The sequence below is a fragment of the Mytilus trossulus genome, chromosome 2 (assembly GCF_036588685.1).
Source record: "Mytilus trossulus isolate FHL-02 chromosome 2, PNRI_Mtr1.1.1.hap1, whole genome shotgun sequence".
NCBI lineage: Eukaryota > Metazoa > Mollusca > Bivalvia > Mytilida > Mytilidae > Mytilus > Mytilus trossulus.
Window position 1 is genome coordinate 94,768,633 of NC_086374.1, and position 21,881 is coordinate 94,790,513.

Consider the following 21,881-nt stretch of genomic DNA (forward strand, 5'->3'; position numbering starts at 1 on the left):
ATTTCAAAGTATTCAAAACAAAACAAAGTGCATAAGAACAATTTACCCATGTGCTGTCTTAACAGTATCAACAAGAATGATAAAATTTAAAATATTATATAAGTTTAACCAACATAAATGTTTGTTATATATAAATTACAAACTAAAATATTTCATCAATATTTGTTCTGACATAACTCCAAGAGAAATATTGGACAGCTAATTGTGCAGATTTTTGTAATCTGATATATTATGTTCTTTTATTGGACATCTCAACAATTATTGGTAGACATTAAAATATTTTACAAACAAAAAAAATCTAAAACATTAATTTCATAACTCAAATTACTGAAAGTCATATAAGGTCTGACTGACTATAACAAACAATATTCTATTAACACAATACAATACAAGCAATCAAAACATAAATTTGAATTTCAGAAGGAGGGGAAAACATGCACACAATTGTAAGTTTGGAAATTGTACAGTAATACTGTACTGTAAATACACACAAACACAAACACACACATCAGATTAAACCATACCAAGACAATGAAGAAATGTGAAAGGAAATGTTGAAATGATGCATGGTTTCAGTATGAAATAAAAGTTCAGCAGGCACCATCTTTATATAACACTCTTTCCAAAGAGAAAAGAAACAACAAAAGACATAGAAAGAGATTGCCTTTTATGGTAAATCTGCATTGCTATATTTTTTCTCTCTCAAAAAGTAAGTACTATTTCTGTAAGAACCCTTTAACATATTTACCATTTGAAGATATCCATGAAAATATAATAATGAGCAAAGATATCTTGTTCCTTATTAAACATTACAAATTTTTGTATGTTTTTTTGTATGTTGTTTAATTATGATTCAAATCAACTACACCTGTTTGTATTGATGATTTTTTATGCAAAATATGAATAAAATAAAGAAAAAAGTAGTAGATTTAGAGTCAGTCACACTGAGTAGGATTGTTTTAAAAGTACTAAGATAAGATGTTGTGCAAAACTCAGATAAAGGGTAAGTTGTTCTGGGAAGTTGTTTTACCTGTAGAATAAACTGTTGATGATGTTGCTACAATTGATATGTAAACACACATTATGACAAAGCATTTCTCAACATAAGGTACATTATAAATATATCTTATACACAATTTTTAGTTTTTAAAAAACTTAAAGGTACTGAAAACATAAAATACAAAATTAACTTTAAAAAGTGGTATCAAACTGATCTTAATCAACATTAATATCATAACAGAATCTCCCGTAAAATGAAATCTATCACAAATTTTGAATGAAATTAGTATCAGCTGGTAGTGACAGTTGAGAAAAAACTTTCTTCCCTTGAAGTAACAGTTGAATAGTTGTGGAAACATATTATTTAAAAGATGTCAATGAAAGAAACTTAGATAGTATATTGATATGTGATAGTCATTGAGCTCTTTAGACAAATTCAAACATATAAACATAAAACATCTAGAATAACACCATAAACCTGATTTTGAAAGGCCTCTAAAGTAGAGTTTAGATAGTAACTAACAGTAGAAATTTGAATTCATCAAATCACCAATAATCAATAAAAAGAGGAGAGCATGGAATGCTCAAGTACCTTCACTACTGGAGAAATCAACGGTGGATATTACTTGTGTTGTCACGTCAGAATCCTCAGTTGTCTGTGTTCCAGACAGCATAGATGTTGTGGTTTTAGTGTCTTGTGAGGTCATACTACTTTCTGTACTGGTTCCAGTACCTTGTGGTAAAGTGTTTATAGAACTTGTGGCACTGTCTGTCGTGGCCTCAGATCTCTGAGTTGCAGAGACACTGTCTGATGTGATATCTATACTATGTGTAATTAAACCATTGTTTGTTGAAACTTCAGTGGTTTGTATGGCAGTAACAATGACTGTTGGAGTTTCTCTTTGACTAGTGGCTAGAGTACTTTCTGAGGTGGTTCCAGAGGTTTCAGTTGCAGTGTCTTCTATGGTGGTTCCAGAGGTTTCAGTTGCAGTGCCTTCTATGGTTGTTCCAGAGGTTTCAGTTGCAGTGCCTTCTGTGGTGGTTCCAGAGGTTTCAGTTGCAGTGCTTTTTGTGGTGGTTCCAGAGGTTTCAGTTACAGTGCTTTCTGTGGTGGTTCTAGAGGTTTCAGTTGCAGTGCCTTCTGTTGTGGTTCCAGAGGTTTCAGTTGCAGTGCCTTCTGTGGTGGTTCCAGAGGTTTCAGTTGCAGTGCCTTCTGTGGTCGTTCCAGAGGTTTCAGTTGCAGTGCCTTCTATAGTGCTTCCAGAGGTTTCAGTTGCAGTGCCTTCTGTGGTGGTTCCAGAGGTTTCAGTTGCAGTGCCTTCTGTTGTGGTTCCAGAGGTTTCAGTTGCAGTGCCTTCTGTGGTGGTTCCAGATGTTTCAGTTGCAGTGCCTTCTGTGGATGCACTTTCTGCTGTGGTTCCGGAATAATTGTTGGTAGAAAAAATGTCAGTTGAAGCTTCAGTAGTTTGTGCTGTCATACTTTGTGAAGAGGTTTCAGTTGACTGTTTTGTTAATTTTTCTGTGGTAGATCCAGTACCCTTTTCAGCTGTTGTTGACTCCATATGTCCTGTTGTTTGTGAAGTTTCAGACGTTGTCTCTGTTGTGACAGCTTCATTTATAATAGTAATGAAAAGTTGTTAAATATCAATATAATTACAAGTAAAAATAAATAATAATATTTACTACATATGAAGTTTGGTTTCAGTATATTACAGTTATATGTCTTAATCTCAATATTGTTGACTTTGTTACAATTTGTATGGTTTACAATTATTTCATTCAAATGCAAATGTAAATTTCTTATAAAAATATAGTTAGATACATTTTAGTTACTTCATTGCAGTAATTTTACTGTTGGTAAAAATCATACTTATTGTAGCTGACATTATAACATAAAGATTAATTGGCAAAAGGTCTATAAATAATATTTTACTATCTTCTACTGTATTTCATTGCAAGTGTTAAATTTCCAAATCAAACTAAAGAAATATGATGTAAAATATGTGAACTTAATGGCATTTCTGAATAGAAAAAATATTGTGCAAAGTCCTGCATTTGACACACTAAACCAGTCCCAACATAATTGAGGAAATGAAAATCAAATCAAATTTTGATACAAATCTGTTCAGCAAAATAATGACTTTTATGCTTTTATTATTTGTTTTTTTTTATTATCAAAATATCCCATAAAATAATGATAATTTATTAGAGAAATTTTTATTTCCTGATTTATTTTTTCAATCATCCAAATTGTATCATTTTCACCAACAACAAAAATTATCATATTTTTGCTGTTTTAGATTTTAATTTCCTCTCAAAATGTTTTGAAAGAAGTATTCACCACAAACCACACAATTAGGAATATTTTTTAAATTGACATGTGTCAACAAAAATTCAAATGGTAGGAAAAGATACCTTTTTCTGTTGTTGTTGACTCAGTAGTTTCTGTTGTTTGTGTAGTATCAGGTTCAACTGTTGTAACAGCTTCAGTTATAATAGTTAAATATGTTGTAATTTATTCATATAATAACTGGTAAACATAAATAACTATACTAACTACATTTAAAAAAATTTGACTGAGTATGATACAATTTTGTTCCTAATCTAAATATTGTCAACTGTAACAATTTGTATGTTTACAACCATTTCATTCAATGGTAATTTATATTTTCTAATATGAATGTTTAAAATACCTCACTTACAACAATAGCACTAAAGCAGTAAAAATCATGTTTATCATAGATGACATAAAAACACAAATAATCAAAAACACTGCTTAATTTGTAATAAGACTATACATAGCCTTTTACTATCTACAACTTCCTTTATAACTGAAATTTACAAAAGCAAATTAAAGAAATATGATGTGAAATATATATGAAATTCATGTATTTTTTGGCAAAGCAAAACTAACTATGCACTCTGCTGCAATCTACACAATAAACTAATCAAATGCTTAGAAAATGTGAAAATCTAAAAAAAAATTAGAAAAGATTTAAGGAAACTAGGCATATCTTAAGATCGACAAGCTTAACAAGAAAATAATAATGGTAGCAAATGAAAAAAAGATCATAAAATAAACTAACCTGTGCAATTTACATCTCCTTGGCCAGTAAACCCTGAGTCACAAACACAATAAAAACTGCCGTCGATATCAACACAGGATGCGTTCTCTGTGCAGTTGTTCAAACTACTTATTCCACATTCGTTAATGTCTACAAGAAAAATAAAATGATGCCATGAACTATTAGCCAGTCATAATTGTTTTACATTGTCATATCAGGGCCTTTTATAGCTGACTATGCAGTATGGGCTTTGCTCATAGTTGAAGGCTGTACAGTGGCCTATAGTTGTTAATGTCTTTGTCATTTATGTCTCTTTTGAACAGTTGTCTCATTGGCAATCATACCACATCTTTTTTATATATAATATGTAAAAGAATAAATATAAAAAAGAAAGCTGACACATTCTGTATTTTTTCATCATTGCCTGTGAAAATAATTATTCTTATGCCAATCTTTGTATTCTTATAATTATTTACATAGTTTATTTTGTATAACAACTTTCTACAACTAGTAATCCTGTTTATTTTAGGTCCTACATTCTGTCCATTGATGGTCCGGGACCACAATTGTCGTACCTTGATTTTCGTTGTTCACGAATATAGTCCCTAGTGTTAACAGTGGGTTACTTGCCATTAATTTTTATAACCCCTTCCAAATTTATTTCTCCATGTTTAATGCCTAAAATTGTAAGTAGGGGGTGAAATTACACTGTAAAAAAATTTGGGTCCAGAATTTTACAGGAAAGTAGTGATTTGGTTCAGCTGTAAAAGGTTAAAAATTAGCACTTCCGAAGCTGTCAAAAAATTTCCAGACACCCTAAACACAAAATTGTCCATATTTTGAGTTAGAGGCGATGAAGTTTTCTATAATTTTGGTATAATTTGTAACAAAAAGTAGTACAACACACTGTAAATATTTCATTGAGAAAGCGCAGGTGGGATTTTAAAAAAACTGTTTCATTTATGTTCTAAAAGAAATGCACTACAAATTAATTGTGATCATGGACCTGATGCACAAAGAGGCTAGATTTTTTTTTGCATCCATAAAAGGTGATTAAGATGAAACTTTCTACAATCACATATTTAGTACAACATAGCATGATATCCCCTTCACATATTGATAGCATTTGTACAAATATTATTCATATCACAAATGAGATAACTAATTACTGTTAAGGTTTGATAGATTAATTATAAGTAGAAAAAAAATTGAAAAAAAAATAATTGCAGAATTGGACATGGTTGCATCAATATGCACTAAACAACACAAAAATATGACAGAGTACAAACTGGAGACAAGGTCTGCATAACCAATTTTAAAAATTGAACCACTTGGACAATTTTATTTAATATTTTCTATTAATCTTAGTGAAAAAAAAACAAAAAAACTGATGTACAATAATTAAAACTGTGTACAAAATAAATCTAAAAACTACTCTATCGTACAGCATACTCACAAGACATTTCATAAGATGTCATTTGCTGTGCAGAAGTATTAACAAATGTATTACATATAATAATTTTGTTTTAAATAGATTTGGAATGAAAAATAGAAAAACTATTCATAAATTATTTTAAAAATTTTCAGAATATCTGCATTGATGAGATGTTGAAAATGACATCCACATTCATATCATATATAGGTGACTGAGATGTTGAGAATTTAAATATGAAATCCATATTACATTTATTTATTTTTTTAGATAAAGGTGGCAAGAACTCAACTTAAAACACTTTACATCAATTTGATAAGCAAAACTTACTATCACAGAGATTAGACGCATTCTTCTGATATCCAGCATTACAGACACAATCATAAGAACCATCTGAATTTTCACAAGTTGAATCAGGAACACTGGCGCAAGTTGTTGCATCATCGCATTCATTTACGTCCACATCACAGATGGTTCCTTTCCATTCAGTTTTGCAAGTACAACTACCATTAACATTGTTACAATCCATTGTATTGGCAGCAATACAAGTACAGGCCTGAGAACAGCTATCTCCATAGTTTGTGCTGCCACATTCTGAAAAAAGACATTATAATATGAACAGACAAACAGGACAGGAAATAAAATTACCAGTTCACTATGATCAAAAATTAAATAATAGCTTACATGCTGCTTTTAATCTAATTTGTATGAATATTGAGCTAAAGCACAAAAAACATATGAAATAAAAAATGCAATCATCTTGGAAGAAAATAACCATTTTATCTGAAATTGTTAAGATTTATGTATAATTTAACTGAAAAATTGTAAAAGCTTCCAATTGTGATATTATATTTTTTTTACTATACACTCAGAAGTTCAAGTAGTGGGTCATCAATAATACTGCTGTATGTTCCAAAATTATTGAGATGTTTTTATTATTGCGAAAAATGCGACTGGGTTATAATCGCAATAATTTAAACTGGCATTTTGAAATTTTTTATATGAATTAAACATGATTTTTTCTCAATATTGCAAAACTTAAAATGGCATTTTATGTTAAAAAAACAAAATTCAAAATAATAAATGCACACAGTAACTTCTGAATTTATAGTCCTTGAAAATTTAAGCCTACCTTGGCAACTTCCATTAGCTATTTTCTGGTATCCAGTCACACAATTGCACTCATGGGTACCATTTAAATTGTTACATTCAGAATTAGATGTAGTATTACATATATAGGAAGTAACTGTACACTCATCAACATCCACAGAACAGGTGGTTCCTTGCCAACCACTTTTACATGTACAACTACCATCAACATTGTTACAGGAGTCTGTTTGGGTTACCTCACAGCTACAGGTCCGAGCACAGTCTTTACCAAATGTGTTGGAACCACATACTGGAAAAGAAATGATTTTACATCAGGAGTAAAACAATAATATGTTATTACCTTCTTATCTGATGGTATGGATTGGAAGGTTTTCATTTCAGATTTTTTTAATTTTTTTTTTAGGCCATTTTACTATATTCTTTTTTTTCATGACTCTCTATTCTATAAACATAGTCCAGAATCTCTTATCTGGAAAACAATTTACTGTCTTCCTTTCAATATCAGAGATAAATAAATATATATTTAACCAAACATTTAAAGCTAATAGACATGTAGAAAAGTACAAAACAGTTACAGATGAGTCACCTCATGAAGCTTTTGATTTTTTGATTTTTAATTACCAGACCAAATATTTCACGATTATTTAATTATGTGATAATCTAGAACTGAATTTTTGATTATTTGATTATTTTGTTAAAAAAAACAATTAATGATTATGTGATTATATTGGCCGAACATTAGTAATAATGTAATTACTTGGATACCCCCCATAAGGGGCCTCATAGATAAAAAAAAAAAAAAAAAGAAAAATTTTGAAAACTTACCTTGACAAACATCTGCTGAGTTAAAATATCCCTCATCACAGACACAAACATAGGATCCATTGGTGTTTTCACACACTGAATTAGTCTGACATATTGTGGCATTGTCACATTCATTGATATCTGTATCACAGTTATCTCCCTTCCAGCCAGTTTTACAATTACAATTTCCATCTGTTTTGTTACAAGAATTGGTGTTTTCTGTCACACATGTACAGTTTTCAACACAGTTCTGTCCCCATTCTCCTTCAGCACAAGCTAAAGAAATAAAATATTGAATTTAGTTAAGTATAGATCAACACCGTATAATTTATTTTATTTCAATTTCACACAGAGATATACATATATCTTAATATCAAGATTTTGTAAATGAATATTCAACTACATATATGACTATAATGTATACTTTATAACAATATTAATGTTTTTACTACTTTTATTTGTCGATTTCTTAACATTCAATGTACATTTTTATTTTTTATTTAGAATTGGTTAAACAAAAAATATGAAACATTAATTTTCTCTCCACACAATTATATACCAACCTGTACAACTTTGTTCATCACTATCCAGTTTTGTACCATTTTTGGTACAGGAGCATTCGTACCCTGGTGTTTTATCTGTACACGTATCACCACATGGATTGCTTGGTTCACACTCATCTATGTCTGAAATATTTAATAAAAATACTGTTATAGAAATTCTTGTTAAAAAATAAACTTTCTTGGATTTCAATAAATTATTATTATAGATTTTCTTTTATCTCTTTCTATAGTCAATACAATTAAACTGGTGAAGACATTTATTGTGATTTTTTTAATTCAGGATTTAAATGAAATCGAAAGACCCTTTCACATTCATTATTAGAGTTCCTTCATGTCTTGCAAAATTCATGACTTATGCCTGTTATTATTTTTTTGTGGACTGTGTAGCATTTTGGCAATGAATGTCTTAAAATGTTAATAATGTGAATCTATTGTTGAAGACTATGCGTTGACCTTTAGATATTTGTTGGTTATTTTTGTCATTGAGTTGCTGTCTTCTTAAGATATATCTCCTCTTATTCAAAAAGATTATTCTCATTTAAATTTTCTAACTATAATTTATAAAGATAGTGATGGATTAATTAAGTTTTAATAATAATGTAAATATTATCTGTCATACCAATGCAGCACATTTTGCAAATCTTGATTGTCTCAAACGACTAAGAGAGCTGTGATGTTGTGGTTAGCGCATCAGACTACAAACACAAAGGTTCCTGGTTTGATCCCTGTTCTGATTGAATTGAATTTAATTTTTGGCTCTCCCTTGACACCATTTATAGTCTTGAGAAACATTCAGAAGGGGACGATATATGGCTGAACCATGTTAAGAGAGAGTTATATCTCTTGCACGTTAAAGACACCCTTGCAGATATCGAAAAAGAGTAGGCTAGCAGTTGCAAGAGTAAAGTGGAAAGGGATTAATATAAGTTGTCATAACTTGTTTACCAATCAACTATAAATAAAATTATTGAAACTAAGCATGGGACATTAAAACCTACTTTCACAGATTCCAGTAATATTATCAGTCATGGTTAGATTGTATCCTGTTGGACATGTACAGTATTCATATAGATCAGAATTGACAGCACAAGTTCCTGGCGAAGTACAATTGAAATTGGAACATTCTGTCTTAGCTGTGAATTAAATAATAAATATGTATATAAATATTGCATTGCATACACAAATTTATTGTACTCTTTTACTAGATTTCTTCTTCTTCTTCTTGTCTTCATACATGATTGGTGCATAAATATATAAAAGCCCTTTTTTGATTTTTTATAAATTGCATTATCACAAATCTTATATAAATATTTTACTGGTATCAAGAATTAAGGTAAAATCTATTCAAAACAGTAAAATTTTCCAAAACACAAATTTAATAATTTACTCAATTTTCTACCTTTTAACAACCAATATGATTTTTTTTTAATAATAAAAGAATAACATGACATTGGAGTTAATTCTAATTTCCAACTAGCATATAAATTCAGGATTTCTGGCAAAAAACTTACGTTTGCATGTCCTCTGGTCTGTTGAGCTGAGTATGTATCCATCATTACAAGAACATTTATAACTTCCTGGAGTATTAAGACAGTTCTGGTCACACTTGTTCAAAGTTGTGTCACATTCATTGATATCTACAAAATAAGATTTCTAATTATTCATCAAAACAAAGTTCATTAAAACATAACTGAATATATTTTTTTATATATATATATTTTGGCAGCCATTTTAAAGTTGCAACTTATTATATTTCTTTCTTTAATCAGAAACAGATCTACTAAGGTCATTCTGAGACAAAATACAGCTAAATGCCAAAATTTTAAATACATTATCTTTACACAGAATGCATAAATTAAAGATTGTCATAGCGGAAACTGTTATAGAATTTTCCGACAAAATACTATATAATGAATATTACCTTGACATTTGTCATTAGCATCTTTAGTAAAGCCAGCTCTACAACTACATGTATAGCTTCCGATTGTATTGGCACATAGTTGTTCACATGGATTGTTACTACACTCATTTATATCTGAAAGAAGCAATCAGGTTTTACTTATAAACTCTCCAGCCATTAACACAAAAAGAAAAAAATCTGGAATTTTAAACTAGATACAACTACTTCTACTTTTGCATGCTTATAAAAACTCAAACCTTTGTACAAAAAAACTTTAACTGGACATGATGACATGTCCTAAATAAATCCATAAAGTAACCTAAAAATGTAGAAAAAGACTTGACAAGAGTTGTATTACTTAATGTTTTATGGTTTGATAGTATTTGGTTCTTTTCAAAATTAATTAACTTCATAATAATTTTAGAAGACTTTTTTGTTGAACATAAGCAAAACAATTTAACAATAATATTGAAATCAAAATGTTTTTTTTCTTTCATTTACCAGTACAAGTTCCTGTTACATTCTGGTAACCAGTCACACACTGGCAGACAAATGATCCAGGTGTGTTGACACATCTTTGGTTGGGAGAGGTATCACATGGGTCGACGGCACCATTACACTCATTGATATCAGCATCACACAGTGTCCCCTGCCATCCTGATTTACACACACATCCAGTTATTCGGTCACACCTCTCTGCCCCGGCACCACAGTTGCATGTATTATTACACCTGGCACCCCAGTGATACTGATCACAATCTGAAATGTATATAAAGCATGTCATGAAATGTATTCTCAAATTCAATTTGTCCATTCTTAGTTCAATTTTGATGACTTAATTAATCTTTCTGCCAATGGATCAATTGTAGTTATATTATAACAACAGCAGTTTGTCATGTCTCATTTTAATAAAAAAAAAAAAAAAAAAATATATAAAACAATTATAAATAAAAATAGTAAAAACATAAAAGAAAAACATTTTTCTTTTCTAAATATTTTGTACTTACTTGAACAAGTTCTTTGGTCATTCTCCAAGAACTGACCAATTGGACAACTACATTTGAAACTTCCCGCTATATTGGAGCAAGTTGACTTATCTGTACACAGATTTATACTGTCATCATCACATTCATTTATATCTACAAATAAAACATGTAAAATAAATATTAAAAGTTTCGATGTGGTAAAAAAAAAAAAAAGGAGAACATTAAATTCAATTTTATTTCCAGATCAATATGGGATATTATCATATTTCCATACGTTTAGGAATCTCTAGCCTTTGTTTATAGTCTTAATTTTTTTTATATTAAACTTTGGTTCAATTGTAGATTTGGGAGGTAAGTATTTTGGCATCCATTTCCCTGAACTATAGCTAGTATACATTATTGTTTCATGCCAGCTGCAAACAAACTCTGGTTGCAGGATTTTCTCACTGCGTTGAAGACCAATTGGTGGCCTCAGGCTTTTGGCTTTTGGTTGGTTGTTGTCTCTTTGACACATTCCCTCTTTCAATTCTCCCTTCTGTTTTCACAATTTTGTTTAGTTCACAACAAAGTTCTTTATTATAGTTTAATACCTGTGACCATCAATGTTATAAATGACACTGATCATATACAGTAGTTCTAGATTATTGTTGTAAGTGAGAAATGCAATTGAGATGAGATGACCAATGATAATCTAGATCTGTTTATCATTAATTTACGTATGACAAAGTTGTTAATTTCATTGACAACGGCACATGCGCCCTTAGTTTCTATTGTTAATTTTTCATATCACTCTACTGTGCTGATAAAGGAAATTATCAGCCAGTAAGATCCAAGGAAAATTAAAAAAAATAGCTATAAAACCAGTTAACAGTGATTTACCTGTACAAGTCTCGTTATTAGCCAGTAGTTTATATCCAGATTGACAATAACAAAACACAGCGTTGTCTTTTAGTCTGCATGCATAACTACAGGTCAGGTTACTCAGAGTACCACATGGATCTGACACTAAAAATAGAAATCATATACCTCATGTTCAAATTTGTAATCTGTCAAAATTCATTAAGAGTGTAAAAAGTAAAATCACAAAAATACTGAACTCAGAGGAAAATCAATTTGGAAAGTCCATAATCACATGGCAAAATCAAAAAACAAAACGCATCAAAAACGAATGGACAAGAACTGTCATATTCCTGACTTGGTACATGCATTTTCAAATGTAGAAAATGGTGGATTAAACCTGGTTCTATAGCGCTAACCCTCTCACTTTAATAACAGTCTCATCAAATTCCGTTACATTTACATGATGCGTTTTCATAAGAGAAATGTAAATAAAAAATTATCAAAGATTAAAAGTTATTATCAGTAAAAAAGCATCAGAGATATTGAAATTTATTTACTATACAGAAACTTATTTCATATACAGAAACTAATTTAATATAAAGAAACTTATTCAATATACAGAAACATATTTGATTAAAGAAACATTTTCAATATAAAGAAACTTATTTCATATACAGAAACTTGTTATATATACAGAAACTTGTTATATATACAGAAACTTGTTATACATACAGAAACTAATTAGCCTACCTTGTTTACAAGTTTTTCTGTCCGTGTTGAGTTCGTAACCAAAGAAACATCGACAGTTATAACTTCCCACATTATTGTCACAGTCTTGTTCACAATCATCAGACTCTGTTGTACACTCATTTACATCTGTAGTATATCAAAAGTTTGAATTAATTAAAAACTACTGCTACCAACTATGTTCAAAAGCAAACACATTGCTAGTGGTTGTCATATTTTGGTCATTCAGAAAATTTAGTGTAAATGGATATCTTTCATTGTTTCTGATTTTATTCACACTTTTTGGGTGATTTAAGTCTGAGATACTGTATAAATATAAACACCTGTTTATTGTTGAAAACTATGTTTCTCTCTAAAAGTCTTTTGTGTTATTTTTGTCATTTGGTTGGTTTCTTATTGGTGTATGTTTAACAAGCAGAGCAATGGAAAAGTAGTTTTGTTTTTATCGCCACAAAAAATATTTTGTGGGTAGGCACTAGGTGTGCAACTCACAAATAAGACCCTGTTGATTTGAACCATAAACTCAAATGTGTGCATGATGTAACTTTTAAACATGGATTATTTCAAAAACTGAGATCTCAAGGAATCTCTACAGACTAATGTGAATTATATAGATACTGTAAATTCAAAAATTATTGCGAGTGTTGTAAATGCAATAATTTAAACTCGCATTTTGAAATACATATGAATCAAACAGGATTTTTCTTAAAATCGTAAAAATTAAAATTGCATTTTAAGTCTTTTATGACAAAATGGCAATAATAAATGCACATAATAATTTATGAATTTACAGTATATTAGATTTATTCTCTAATATTTTCTGTTTTACATATATGGTCATACCTTCACATTGATATGGATTTATTGTTTGGTAGCCAGTGTTACATCTACAGGTATATCCACCATCTGTATTCTGACACGTTGAAACTGTGGCTGAACAATTGTTTGTTGTTGCACTACTACATTCATTTACATCTATAATTAAGCATAAAAACATTGTGATGGCAAACTTTATTTATATGAAATAGAACATTAATATGAAATAGAACATTAATATGAAATAGAACATTAATATGAAATAGAACATTAATATGAAATAGAACATTAATATGAAAAAGAACATTAATATGAAATAGAGCATTAATAAAAGTATTGAACCTCAAATTTCATTAATTATAAAGTTTGTCACCTTTTTTCTCCTTAATTTAATCTAGAAATTGCTTAAAAAGTCAGTTATTTACAAGTCTGACAAGAAAATTGATTTTAAACAAAGAAAATAAAACAGGACTCATTCTACAATATATATATGTGTTTATTAAATACATTTTAAAAAAAAAGTACATAATTCAACCAAAAATTTACCTGCACAAGAAACACTGTTGATTGCAGACACTTTTTCATACCCAGCGCCACAATTACATTGATAACCGCCATCTTCATTTACACAAGTCTTGTCGCCATTTATACATATGCCTGGATTAACTACACATTCATTGACATCCACGTCACAATTATCTCCAGTCCAGGCACTGTTACAAACACATCCACGACTAGGATCACATCTGTCAGCCCCTGGTCCACAGCTACATTGACTTGCACAGTTGTCACCATAAAATGGATTCACACAGGCTGTCACAAGATAGAGCAAGCTTATTAATGCACATAATCAAAAACAATATATGCTTTTTAAACTGTTCATTCTCATTACCTTTTATTTGACTGGACTTCCAAAGTATCAGGTAGTTTGGTTTTTTTTTCCATTTGAAATGAATTGCTGATAAAGTGTTTATTTTCAGTACCTTTATCCAAATTTCCCCAAAAATCAAAATTTGGTATGAAATATCAATCATTACTCCTCTTTTTGTACAAGAAAAAACACAAGAATTATCATTAACATTCTATTAGTCTTTTGACAAGTCTATATCTCTGATTGTTTTTAATGGCTTAAAAGATGCCAATAGAGCTATTTCTTTTAAACTAACTGATTAGTTTAATTATGCGATGGGCAATAATATTTCGAAAAACAACGTTGAAAGGGATTTTAATGATTTTTCGCTGTCTTTGAAGGCATTATGAAGGATAGCTAGTATATTAATATCAAGCTCATATATATATATTTAATACAGAGAGATTGTTGCAATGTATGTGCATCATGACAATCAAATATTCAACTACATGCAATACTTGTGTATGATTTTTACCTGAACATGACGTTTTATCAGCGTTTAATTTGAATCCTGTATAACAGGAACAGGTATAACTACCATCAGTATCCAGACAGTTCTGTGTACATACATTAGCATCACATTCATTTATATCTGAAATGTAAAATTATCAACTGTTTCAGAAAGATTGATACATGTATTAATTCACTTTATAAATGCTGCATATTACTATTATATGAAATTTCATTTCAGAGTATTGCCTTATGACAGGAATTTTAATTTCATGTTAAAGTATACTTATAATACACTAGGTGGAATTATAAAGCAATATATATATATTTACCAGCATATTGTATTCTTTATGAAGGTTTGTGAAACATATCAATATCAACTCTGGTACATGTATATACATAACTTGTGTTTGAAATGAAGAAAATTAATTCTGCTATTCTATTTGCAGGCTTTAGCTACTGTGAAAGTACTTTAATTCGTGGGTATCAATTTTCGTGGTTTGAGCAATATTTACATGTTCGTGGGTTTTTAAATTCGTGGATTTTAGTTTCCCCCCAAAAAAAGAGAAAAATTAAAGCCTTAAGAAACGAAGGTTACACATAGTCTGGATTGAAGGAAATTGCAAAGTAAACATTGACCCATGTAAATCGTAGTGATAACACTAATTAACCCATGATAAAGTGATCAACAGATTAAAGACCATCAAAGGTGTTAATTAGGCCAGAAACATGTCACCTAAAGAAAACAGTAACATTAACGAATGCTATAAAAGTATCTTGAATTGTCAAATAATTCTTATCAAAATCAAGCCCAGCATGAAATTCTAATTTCCCATATGTCCAAAACTATGAGGATATAAAATGAACACTTTATCATACAAGCATATCAATACTGGAAATTTGACTTTCATCGATCAAAAATATTTTTTTATGAAAATTAAAAGATCAAAAGTTGTACAGTTTAGGTTATTAAAGATTAAATGGATGTAATCCTGCATGGGGTTGTAGTTCTATGACTGCTATTAAAGTATTCTCAGATTTGGCGTTATTCAATATATTTTCTAGATCATAACTACCGATGGGGATCTTTCCATGACTTGATTTGGACAATGGTTGTTCTATTTCGTTGGACACTTAAGGATGTTCGCTGCTCAGTTTCAAAATAAATAACTTTTCATAAAACTAGTATGTATTGAAAGGGAATAAATTGAGGAATCAAAAAAGCCAAAAAAATATAGGGGTCAATGTGCTTGTTTTCGAGCTATTAGCCATTGGAATTTTGGCGGGAAAATGTTCTCTCTTGATTTTTCAAGGCTTTATCATTGACTAGTTTAAGTTCTCAAATACTATCAAAAAATAAATAAAATTTTATAAGACTTTTACAAATGACTTAAAATTATAAATGTAAAAGATTTCTAAAAAGAAAAATGGGGGTTCATGGGGATTTTTTTTAAGGCATTCAAATGGATAAAACCAGAGGATTCCGAAAATCTGTCAAAAATTCCAAAACATGACAAGCAGACATCCTTAAATTCGTGGATAAAGTCATCCATGAAAACCAGGAAAATTGGTACCCCACAAATAAAAGTACTTTCACAGTAATTGAACTTTCTTACTGCACAAGGGTCTCTAATTTGGTGGTTGTTATTGGTTGCTGTTTATGATAATTGTATTTTTTAGGGGTTTTTTTCCTAACAAGGCCCTTGATTTTCTCCCTTCATCAATATTGCTGTGGTCTTTTATGGCTTACTCTATATTATAACATTTGTTAACCTATAGTTGCTCAATTCTAAGTCATTAGGTTTTGTAGGATGGTTTTCTCATTGGCAATCATACCTTGTCTTATAGTTATATAAATAACACTTACTAGAACAATCGCCACTGGCAATATCAAGTTGATACCCTTCTTGACATATGCACTCCCAGGTTCCTGGATTAGTATTTGTAGTGTTATCACAACCATATTCACAGGTTAAATTCAGCAGTGCACAGACATCAAATATTGCTGAAAAGAAGATACAAAATTATACAATCAGAAATTTCCAAGATTTGACTTGGAAGAGCAGGATAATACATTGGTGAAGTATATATATTAACATCTTTGATCAAAAATTAGGTTGAATGCAATAGATTTAATATATTACCTTACAATTTACACAAATCTAATAGTATATAGTTACATTCACAAAAAATTTGATATATCTATACTTTTGATAATCATCTGCTGAAAGTTACATACAATTTTCATTTTCAAATTATAATAAACAAGAATGTGTCCAAAGTACACGGATGCCCCACTTGCAATATCATTTTCAATGTTCAATGGACCATAAATTGGATAAAAAATATAATTAGGCATTAGAATTAGAAAGATGATATCATAAGGAACATGTGCACTAAGTTTCAAGTTGATTGGACTTCAACTTCAACAAAAACTACCTTGACCAAAAACTTTAACCTGAAACATGCACTTTCATTTTCTATGTTCAGTGGACCGTGAAATTGGGGTCAAAAGTTTAATAAGGTTTAAGAATTAGAAAGATCATATCATAAGGAACATGTGTACTAACTTTCAAGTTGATTGGACTTCAACTTCATCAAAAACTACCTTGACCAAAAACTTTAACCTGAAGCGGGACAGACGGACAAACAGACAGACAGACAGACGGACGAACAGACAGATGGACGAACGGACGAACAGACAGACAGACAGACAGACGGACGAACAGTCGGATGGACGAATGGACACACAGACCAGAAAACATAATGCCCCTCTACTATCTTAGGTGGGGCATAACAAAATGGGAAACTAGACTAACACAATTACCTACATTCAATACACCTTCCTACTATTTATGGTTAAAGTTGTGACTTAGGTTACACTTACTTTGATTACATTTACCATCAGCTATCAGCTCAAACCCATACACACAACTACATGTAAAGCTTCCATCGCTGTTAGCACAATTCTGATCACAACCACTTGTCCTTTCAGTACATTCATCAATGTCTGTGAAAATATAATTGCATCAGCTGATACTTTCAGGTTTAAAATTAACTATTCTCATTTCCATATTGCTGAACATTCAAATAAGATATCATGTTTCATTGAATTCTACCATTTTATAATCATGTCAAGACTAAAGGTGTCAATTCTTTTTTGCCAGTTTATTGGAATAGTCCTTTTTTTCAAATTTGTAATTTTTTTACTAAAATCATTAGAGTTAGAAACTGTTATCCATTTTTTAAAAAGAATAAATTACCAAAGTCAAGTTTCTTTAGATAGGATCTTAATGTCCTTTTGTGTATGAACTCTAGACATAAACATCTTCAAAGAAGGTCACATAGGTTATTTAATCTTTCAAATCAAATTGATAAAACCTCAAATAAACTTATGTTATTACAAACCTTGACACAGAGAACCCACTTTTCGGAACCCTGCCAGACAGTGGCATGTAAAGCTTCCATCTGTGTTTGTACAATTACTGTTTGCTGGACAGTTATCTGTTCCATCTAAACATTCATTTATATCTGAAAACAAAAGAGTCATTTTAATTGCAATTATCAAACTCCATCACTTTCAAAGTTGGCATTTTTTTCTATTTCAAGTAATGCAAAATATTATAAGGGTATAAGAGTTATGACAAAAAGTAGGAATATACCCAAGAGTAATGAAAACCATAACAGGAAGAAAACAACATTGTGGATTGGTGATGTAATATAAAAAAAAAGAAATTATGTGTTCATCAATTATAAAGAATGATCGATTTATAATTTTTGGAAAATTCATTTGAAACATCAATGAACCGAATTCTTACAATAAGAGTTTGTGTGTGTGTGTGTCAAGGGTTAATAACTACATTAGATGTATGTTTCATTATAATATGTCATTCTGATTGGCTACACTGCAATCTCACATTATTCCTAAATCAACTTCATTTCAAAATGAATTGTAACATTCATATTGACATGTGCTTCTACAATAAAGTGCACAGGTAAATAAAAGAAAAAACTTGATAGTAATCGTGTTTCATGATCATAGCGAAAAAATGTTATTATAAGGATTGAATGCTTCTTTAAATAATTTCATTGGGTTGTAAAAGTGTTGACCCGTACACACATTTAAAGAATGTACTTTGGTCAACGCTTTCACACCCCAATGAATATACATAAAGAAGCATTCAATTCTGAAATATTAAAATATTCAGGCTTAACCTTTACTGTTTAAAATTATAATTATTTATGCCCTCATTGCAATTGGAATAATTCTTAATTCTTAATCTATCTCTTTGCTTTAATACCTTCACATTTTTCATCGGCTGTAATATTGTAGCCTGGTGGACAATTAGAACAGTTGTAACCACGATTAAGTGATACTTCATCAGATGGTAATAAATCTATACAGGTACGTCCTAAAGCACATGGGTTATCAGAACAAGCATCTGTATCATTCTCACAGTCATCACCTGAAAAAGGGAAGGAATAAAGTTAAAAATTTATCTATTGTACATGTCCTTTACATATTACTGTCTTACTGGTTTCCCATACATTAAGCACAAAGATACATATGGTTTTCTTCAACCAAACCTCAGGTATGAACTCTCATAGCAAAAGTCAGTTACTCAGCTGCTTTTCTTGCTAGTTTTCAAACATACTTACATTGAAGAAATTTTCAAAGAAAAAAAGATGCAAAAAGTGGCCAAATAAGAAAGTAACTCTTGATGAATAAAGGTTCCCAATCATATTGTCTTCTCAATATGATTTTAGTATGATAATTTCACAAGTGTTAAATATTTAACAGTTTAAAACATAGAAAATTTAACTGAATTGAAACAATTGCAAAATGTCATTTCCTGGTATCTGCTTTGATTTAGATACCAATACTTCTAAATTCTATATAACAGATCATTGTATACTTATCATAGCCTAATTTTAGATTTTGATATTTGACAGATGCAATCTGAAATAATCAAATGTCATCTATATTTAAAACAAAATAAAATATGTCCTTACCAGACCATCCAGTTGTACAGTTACATGAGGCAATCACATAGTTTGGATTGGATTCATTTCTGAGATTTTCATAGTCACATGTTCCTTGGTCACCTGAACATCCACTACACGCCATAATCACCACCTCTATAGCGTCTGCTCTTACACCATCACTGTCCACAGTAGTTACCCTGTGGAGTTTATGTAAAATAATTACACAGTTTTACATACAATTTAATCAAAGTCTGAAAGAAAATTAATATTCCTCAATTTACAAAATAAAATAGAAAATAGAGAATGAATACCAAATGACTACATACTAAATCAAACACAGAACATCCTCATTGTTTCACTCCTCAACCCTAGAATTTTTTTAAAACAAAATGATACCTGCCAACTGTCACTATTTGTGTGGGATTTTCCCCATGGAGGCTCCCAAATTACAATTTTTTAAGAGCAATTATGTCCACAATTTTTTCATACAATTAATTAAGGCTTATAAAAGTATGAAGAAGCCAAAAAACAACATTACACTGGCCCCCTTGAAGGTTTTTTTTAGGAGTGTGGCAGCCATCTTCCATGCAGAACCTCCATGGGCATTTTGAAAACTTGGCAGGTATGAAATTCTACCAAAATTTACCTGATTTTTTCTGTATTTAGATTTGCAGGTGTCCAAGTTAATGTCAGATTTCCTGTGGAAATATCAGATGTGAAAGAGCCTCCACCTGGGCCTGGCTTATCTATTATACTGTATGTAAAACCTGGTTTATCATCCTGACCTTGGAAGTTGAAACTTATAGGTTGATTTACTACAACTTTGATAGATTCTTCTCCCTCTATTTCTGGTGCCTCATTTTCTGGAAGATAATGAATTTATTGAATTATATTACAGTTTCATCAAAAGAAATGAAACTGTGAGCTACTGCTCACTGATGATACCCCTGCCGCAAGTGGATAATATTAATAGTGTAAAAATATGCAAGTGTTCGGTAAACAGGAAGTTGTCGAGTGATGAATCTGAAAACACATAACACAGTTTAGCGGACTTATATCAAGCCTGAAACCGAATTTTAGAAATCCTTTTAGTATAATTCCTTAGAAAAATGGGACAGAAATTTTCAACTTGGCTATCATGTGTAAAATGATAAAAGTGTTCAGTATTAAAAGAGGAAGTTGTTGAGTGAGGAATCTGAAAACGCACCACACAGTATAGCTGACATATATAAACTCTGAAACCAAATTTCAGAAATCCTGGTAGTGTAGTTCCTGAGAAAAATGTGAAGAAAAATATTCTGTTAACGTCTGTCATTGTATAAATTAAAGAGGGGATATGATCACAAAATCACTTAACTCAATTCTCATGAATAGTGTTCTTATTGCTGTCCTTCAACTCAAAGAAAAATTAAGACATTCAACAATTTTATATTGGAAGCTTACCCTTCAAAATTTTAATACTGTCTTTAAAGTATAGAAATAAAAACAAAACTTACGTAATTGTGCAGTTTCAGACTCAGCTTCCACATTTGTTGATTGAGTATCATCAGCAAATGATTGATCCCCAGTTGCTAAGTAATCAAAGATACAAGCTTTATATTGGTCATCACTGCCACCACAGACGCTATAAGCTGCCTGGAGCGTACTATTGTCAAACTCATCAATAAACAATGGAACAAAATCTTTGTGACTATAATCAGTCCAGGATTTCCCATCAGTATAATCAAATATTGAATTGGATGCAGTTGTCTCCCCTATAATACAAAAATTGTAATACTATGATAAAAACAGATACCTAATATTTGTTAAAGGGTGCTTAAAATTATGTGATTGAGCCATTGAATTGTAAAGTATAATGCACTTAAAACTCTTCTCATGTTAAAAGTAAAGAAATTTCAAAAGAAAAGATTTTAAAAAAAGTCACAAAAGATAAATAAAAAGTTTACATTTTAATTATCTAGAGTTTTTTATATGTCATTTTACTTTTTTAATCTAACATCACTAAACATGAGATTTAATTACTTACACAGCTGACCAAAATTGTTATAGATTTTTCTTTCAGTATCCACATCACCAGGTGGAAGTACACTTCCATTTGGTAATATAAATTCATTGGTTTTGTCGCCATCAAAGTTTCCCATAAGACCTTTAACTTGACCTTTAAAATCCTCAGGAACTGATGCTGACAAAGTCAACTGCCGAGTTTTTACCTGAAAGTTTAACTGAATCCCTGCAAATGTAAAGGATTATATATATATATATTTAATGAAAAA

At 30.5% G+C, this 21,881-nt stretch overlaps 1 protein-coding gene across 2 annotated transcripts in view; it reads right to left on the minus strand.

Annotated features, from left to right (window-relative positions):
- LOC134708413 (mucin-4-like) overlaps window positions 1-21,881 on the minus strand; it is a 63,621-nt gene that overhangs the window by 16,853 nt on the left and 24,887 nt on the right. The window contains exons 10-35 of one of the 2 annotated variants that reach the window (XM_063568917.1): window positions 21,635-21,838; window positions 21,105-21,362; window positions 20,255-20,471; window positions 19,636-19,805; window positions 18,924-19,088; window positions 18,031-18,153; window positions 17,510-17,632; window positions 16,490-16,627; window positions 14,648-14,764; window positions 13,809-14,075; window positions 13,290-13,421; window positions 12,450-12,575; window positions 11,739-11,864; window positions 10,881-11,012; window positions 10,375-10,632; window positions 9,895-10,008; window positions 9,485-9,610; window positions 8,972-9,106; window positions 7,974-8,096; window positions 7,432-7,686; window positions 6,629-6,895; window positions 5,827-6,090; window positions 4,086-4,214; window positions 3,415-3,483; window positions 1,592-2,608; window positions 1,031-1,057 (exon numbers count right to left, since the gene is read on the minus strand). In XM_063568917.1, the coding sequence (XP_063424987.1) occupies window positions 1,031-1,057; window positions 1,592-2,608; window positions 3,415-3,483; window positions 4,086-4,214; window positions 5,827-6,090; window positions 6,629-6,895; window positions 7,432-7,686; window positions 7,974-8,096; window positions 8,972-9,106; window positions 9,485-9,610; window positions 9,895-10,008; window positions 10,375-10,632; window positions 10,881-11,012; window positions 11,739-11,864; window positions 12,450-12,575; window positions 13,290-13,421; window positions 13,809-14,075; window positions 14,648-14,764; window positions 16,490-16,627; window positions 17,510-17,632; window positions 18,031-18,153; window positions 18,924-19,088; window positions 19,636-19,805; window positions 20,255-20,471; window positions 21,105-21,362; window positions 21,635-21,838 (5,082 nt within the window). The remainder of the gene's footprint in view (window positions 1-1,030; window positions 1,058-1,591; window positions 2,609-3,414; window positions 3,484-4,085; window positions 4,215-5,826; window positions 6,091-6,628; window positions 6,896-7,431; window positions 7,687-7,973; window positions 8,097-8,971; window positions 9,107-9,484; window positions 9,611-9,894; window positions 10,009-10,374; window positions 10,633-10,880; window positions 11,013-11,738; window positions 11,865-12,449; window positions 12,576-13,289; window positions 13,422-13,808; window positions 14,076-14,647; window positions 14,765-16,489; window positions 16,628-17,509; window positions 17,633-18,030; window positions 18,154-18,923; window positions 19,089-19,635; window positions 19,806-20,254; window positions 20,472-21,104; window positions 21,363-21,634; window positions 21,839-21,881) is intronic. The other variant, XM_063568918.1, reaches the window with a different exon arrangement.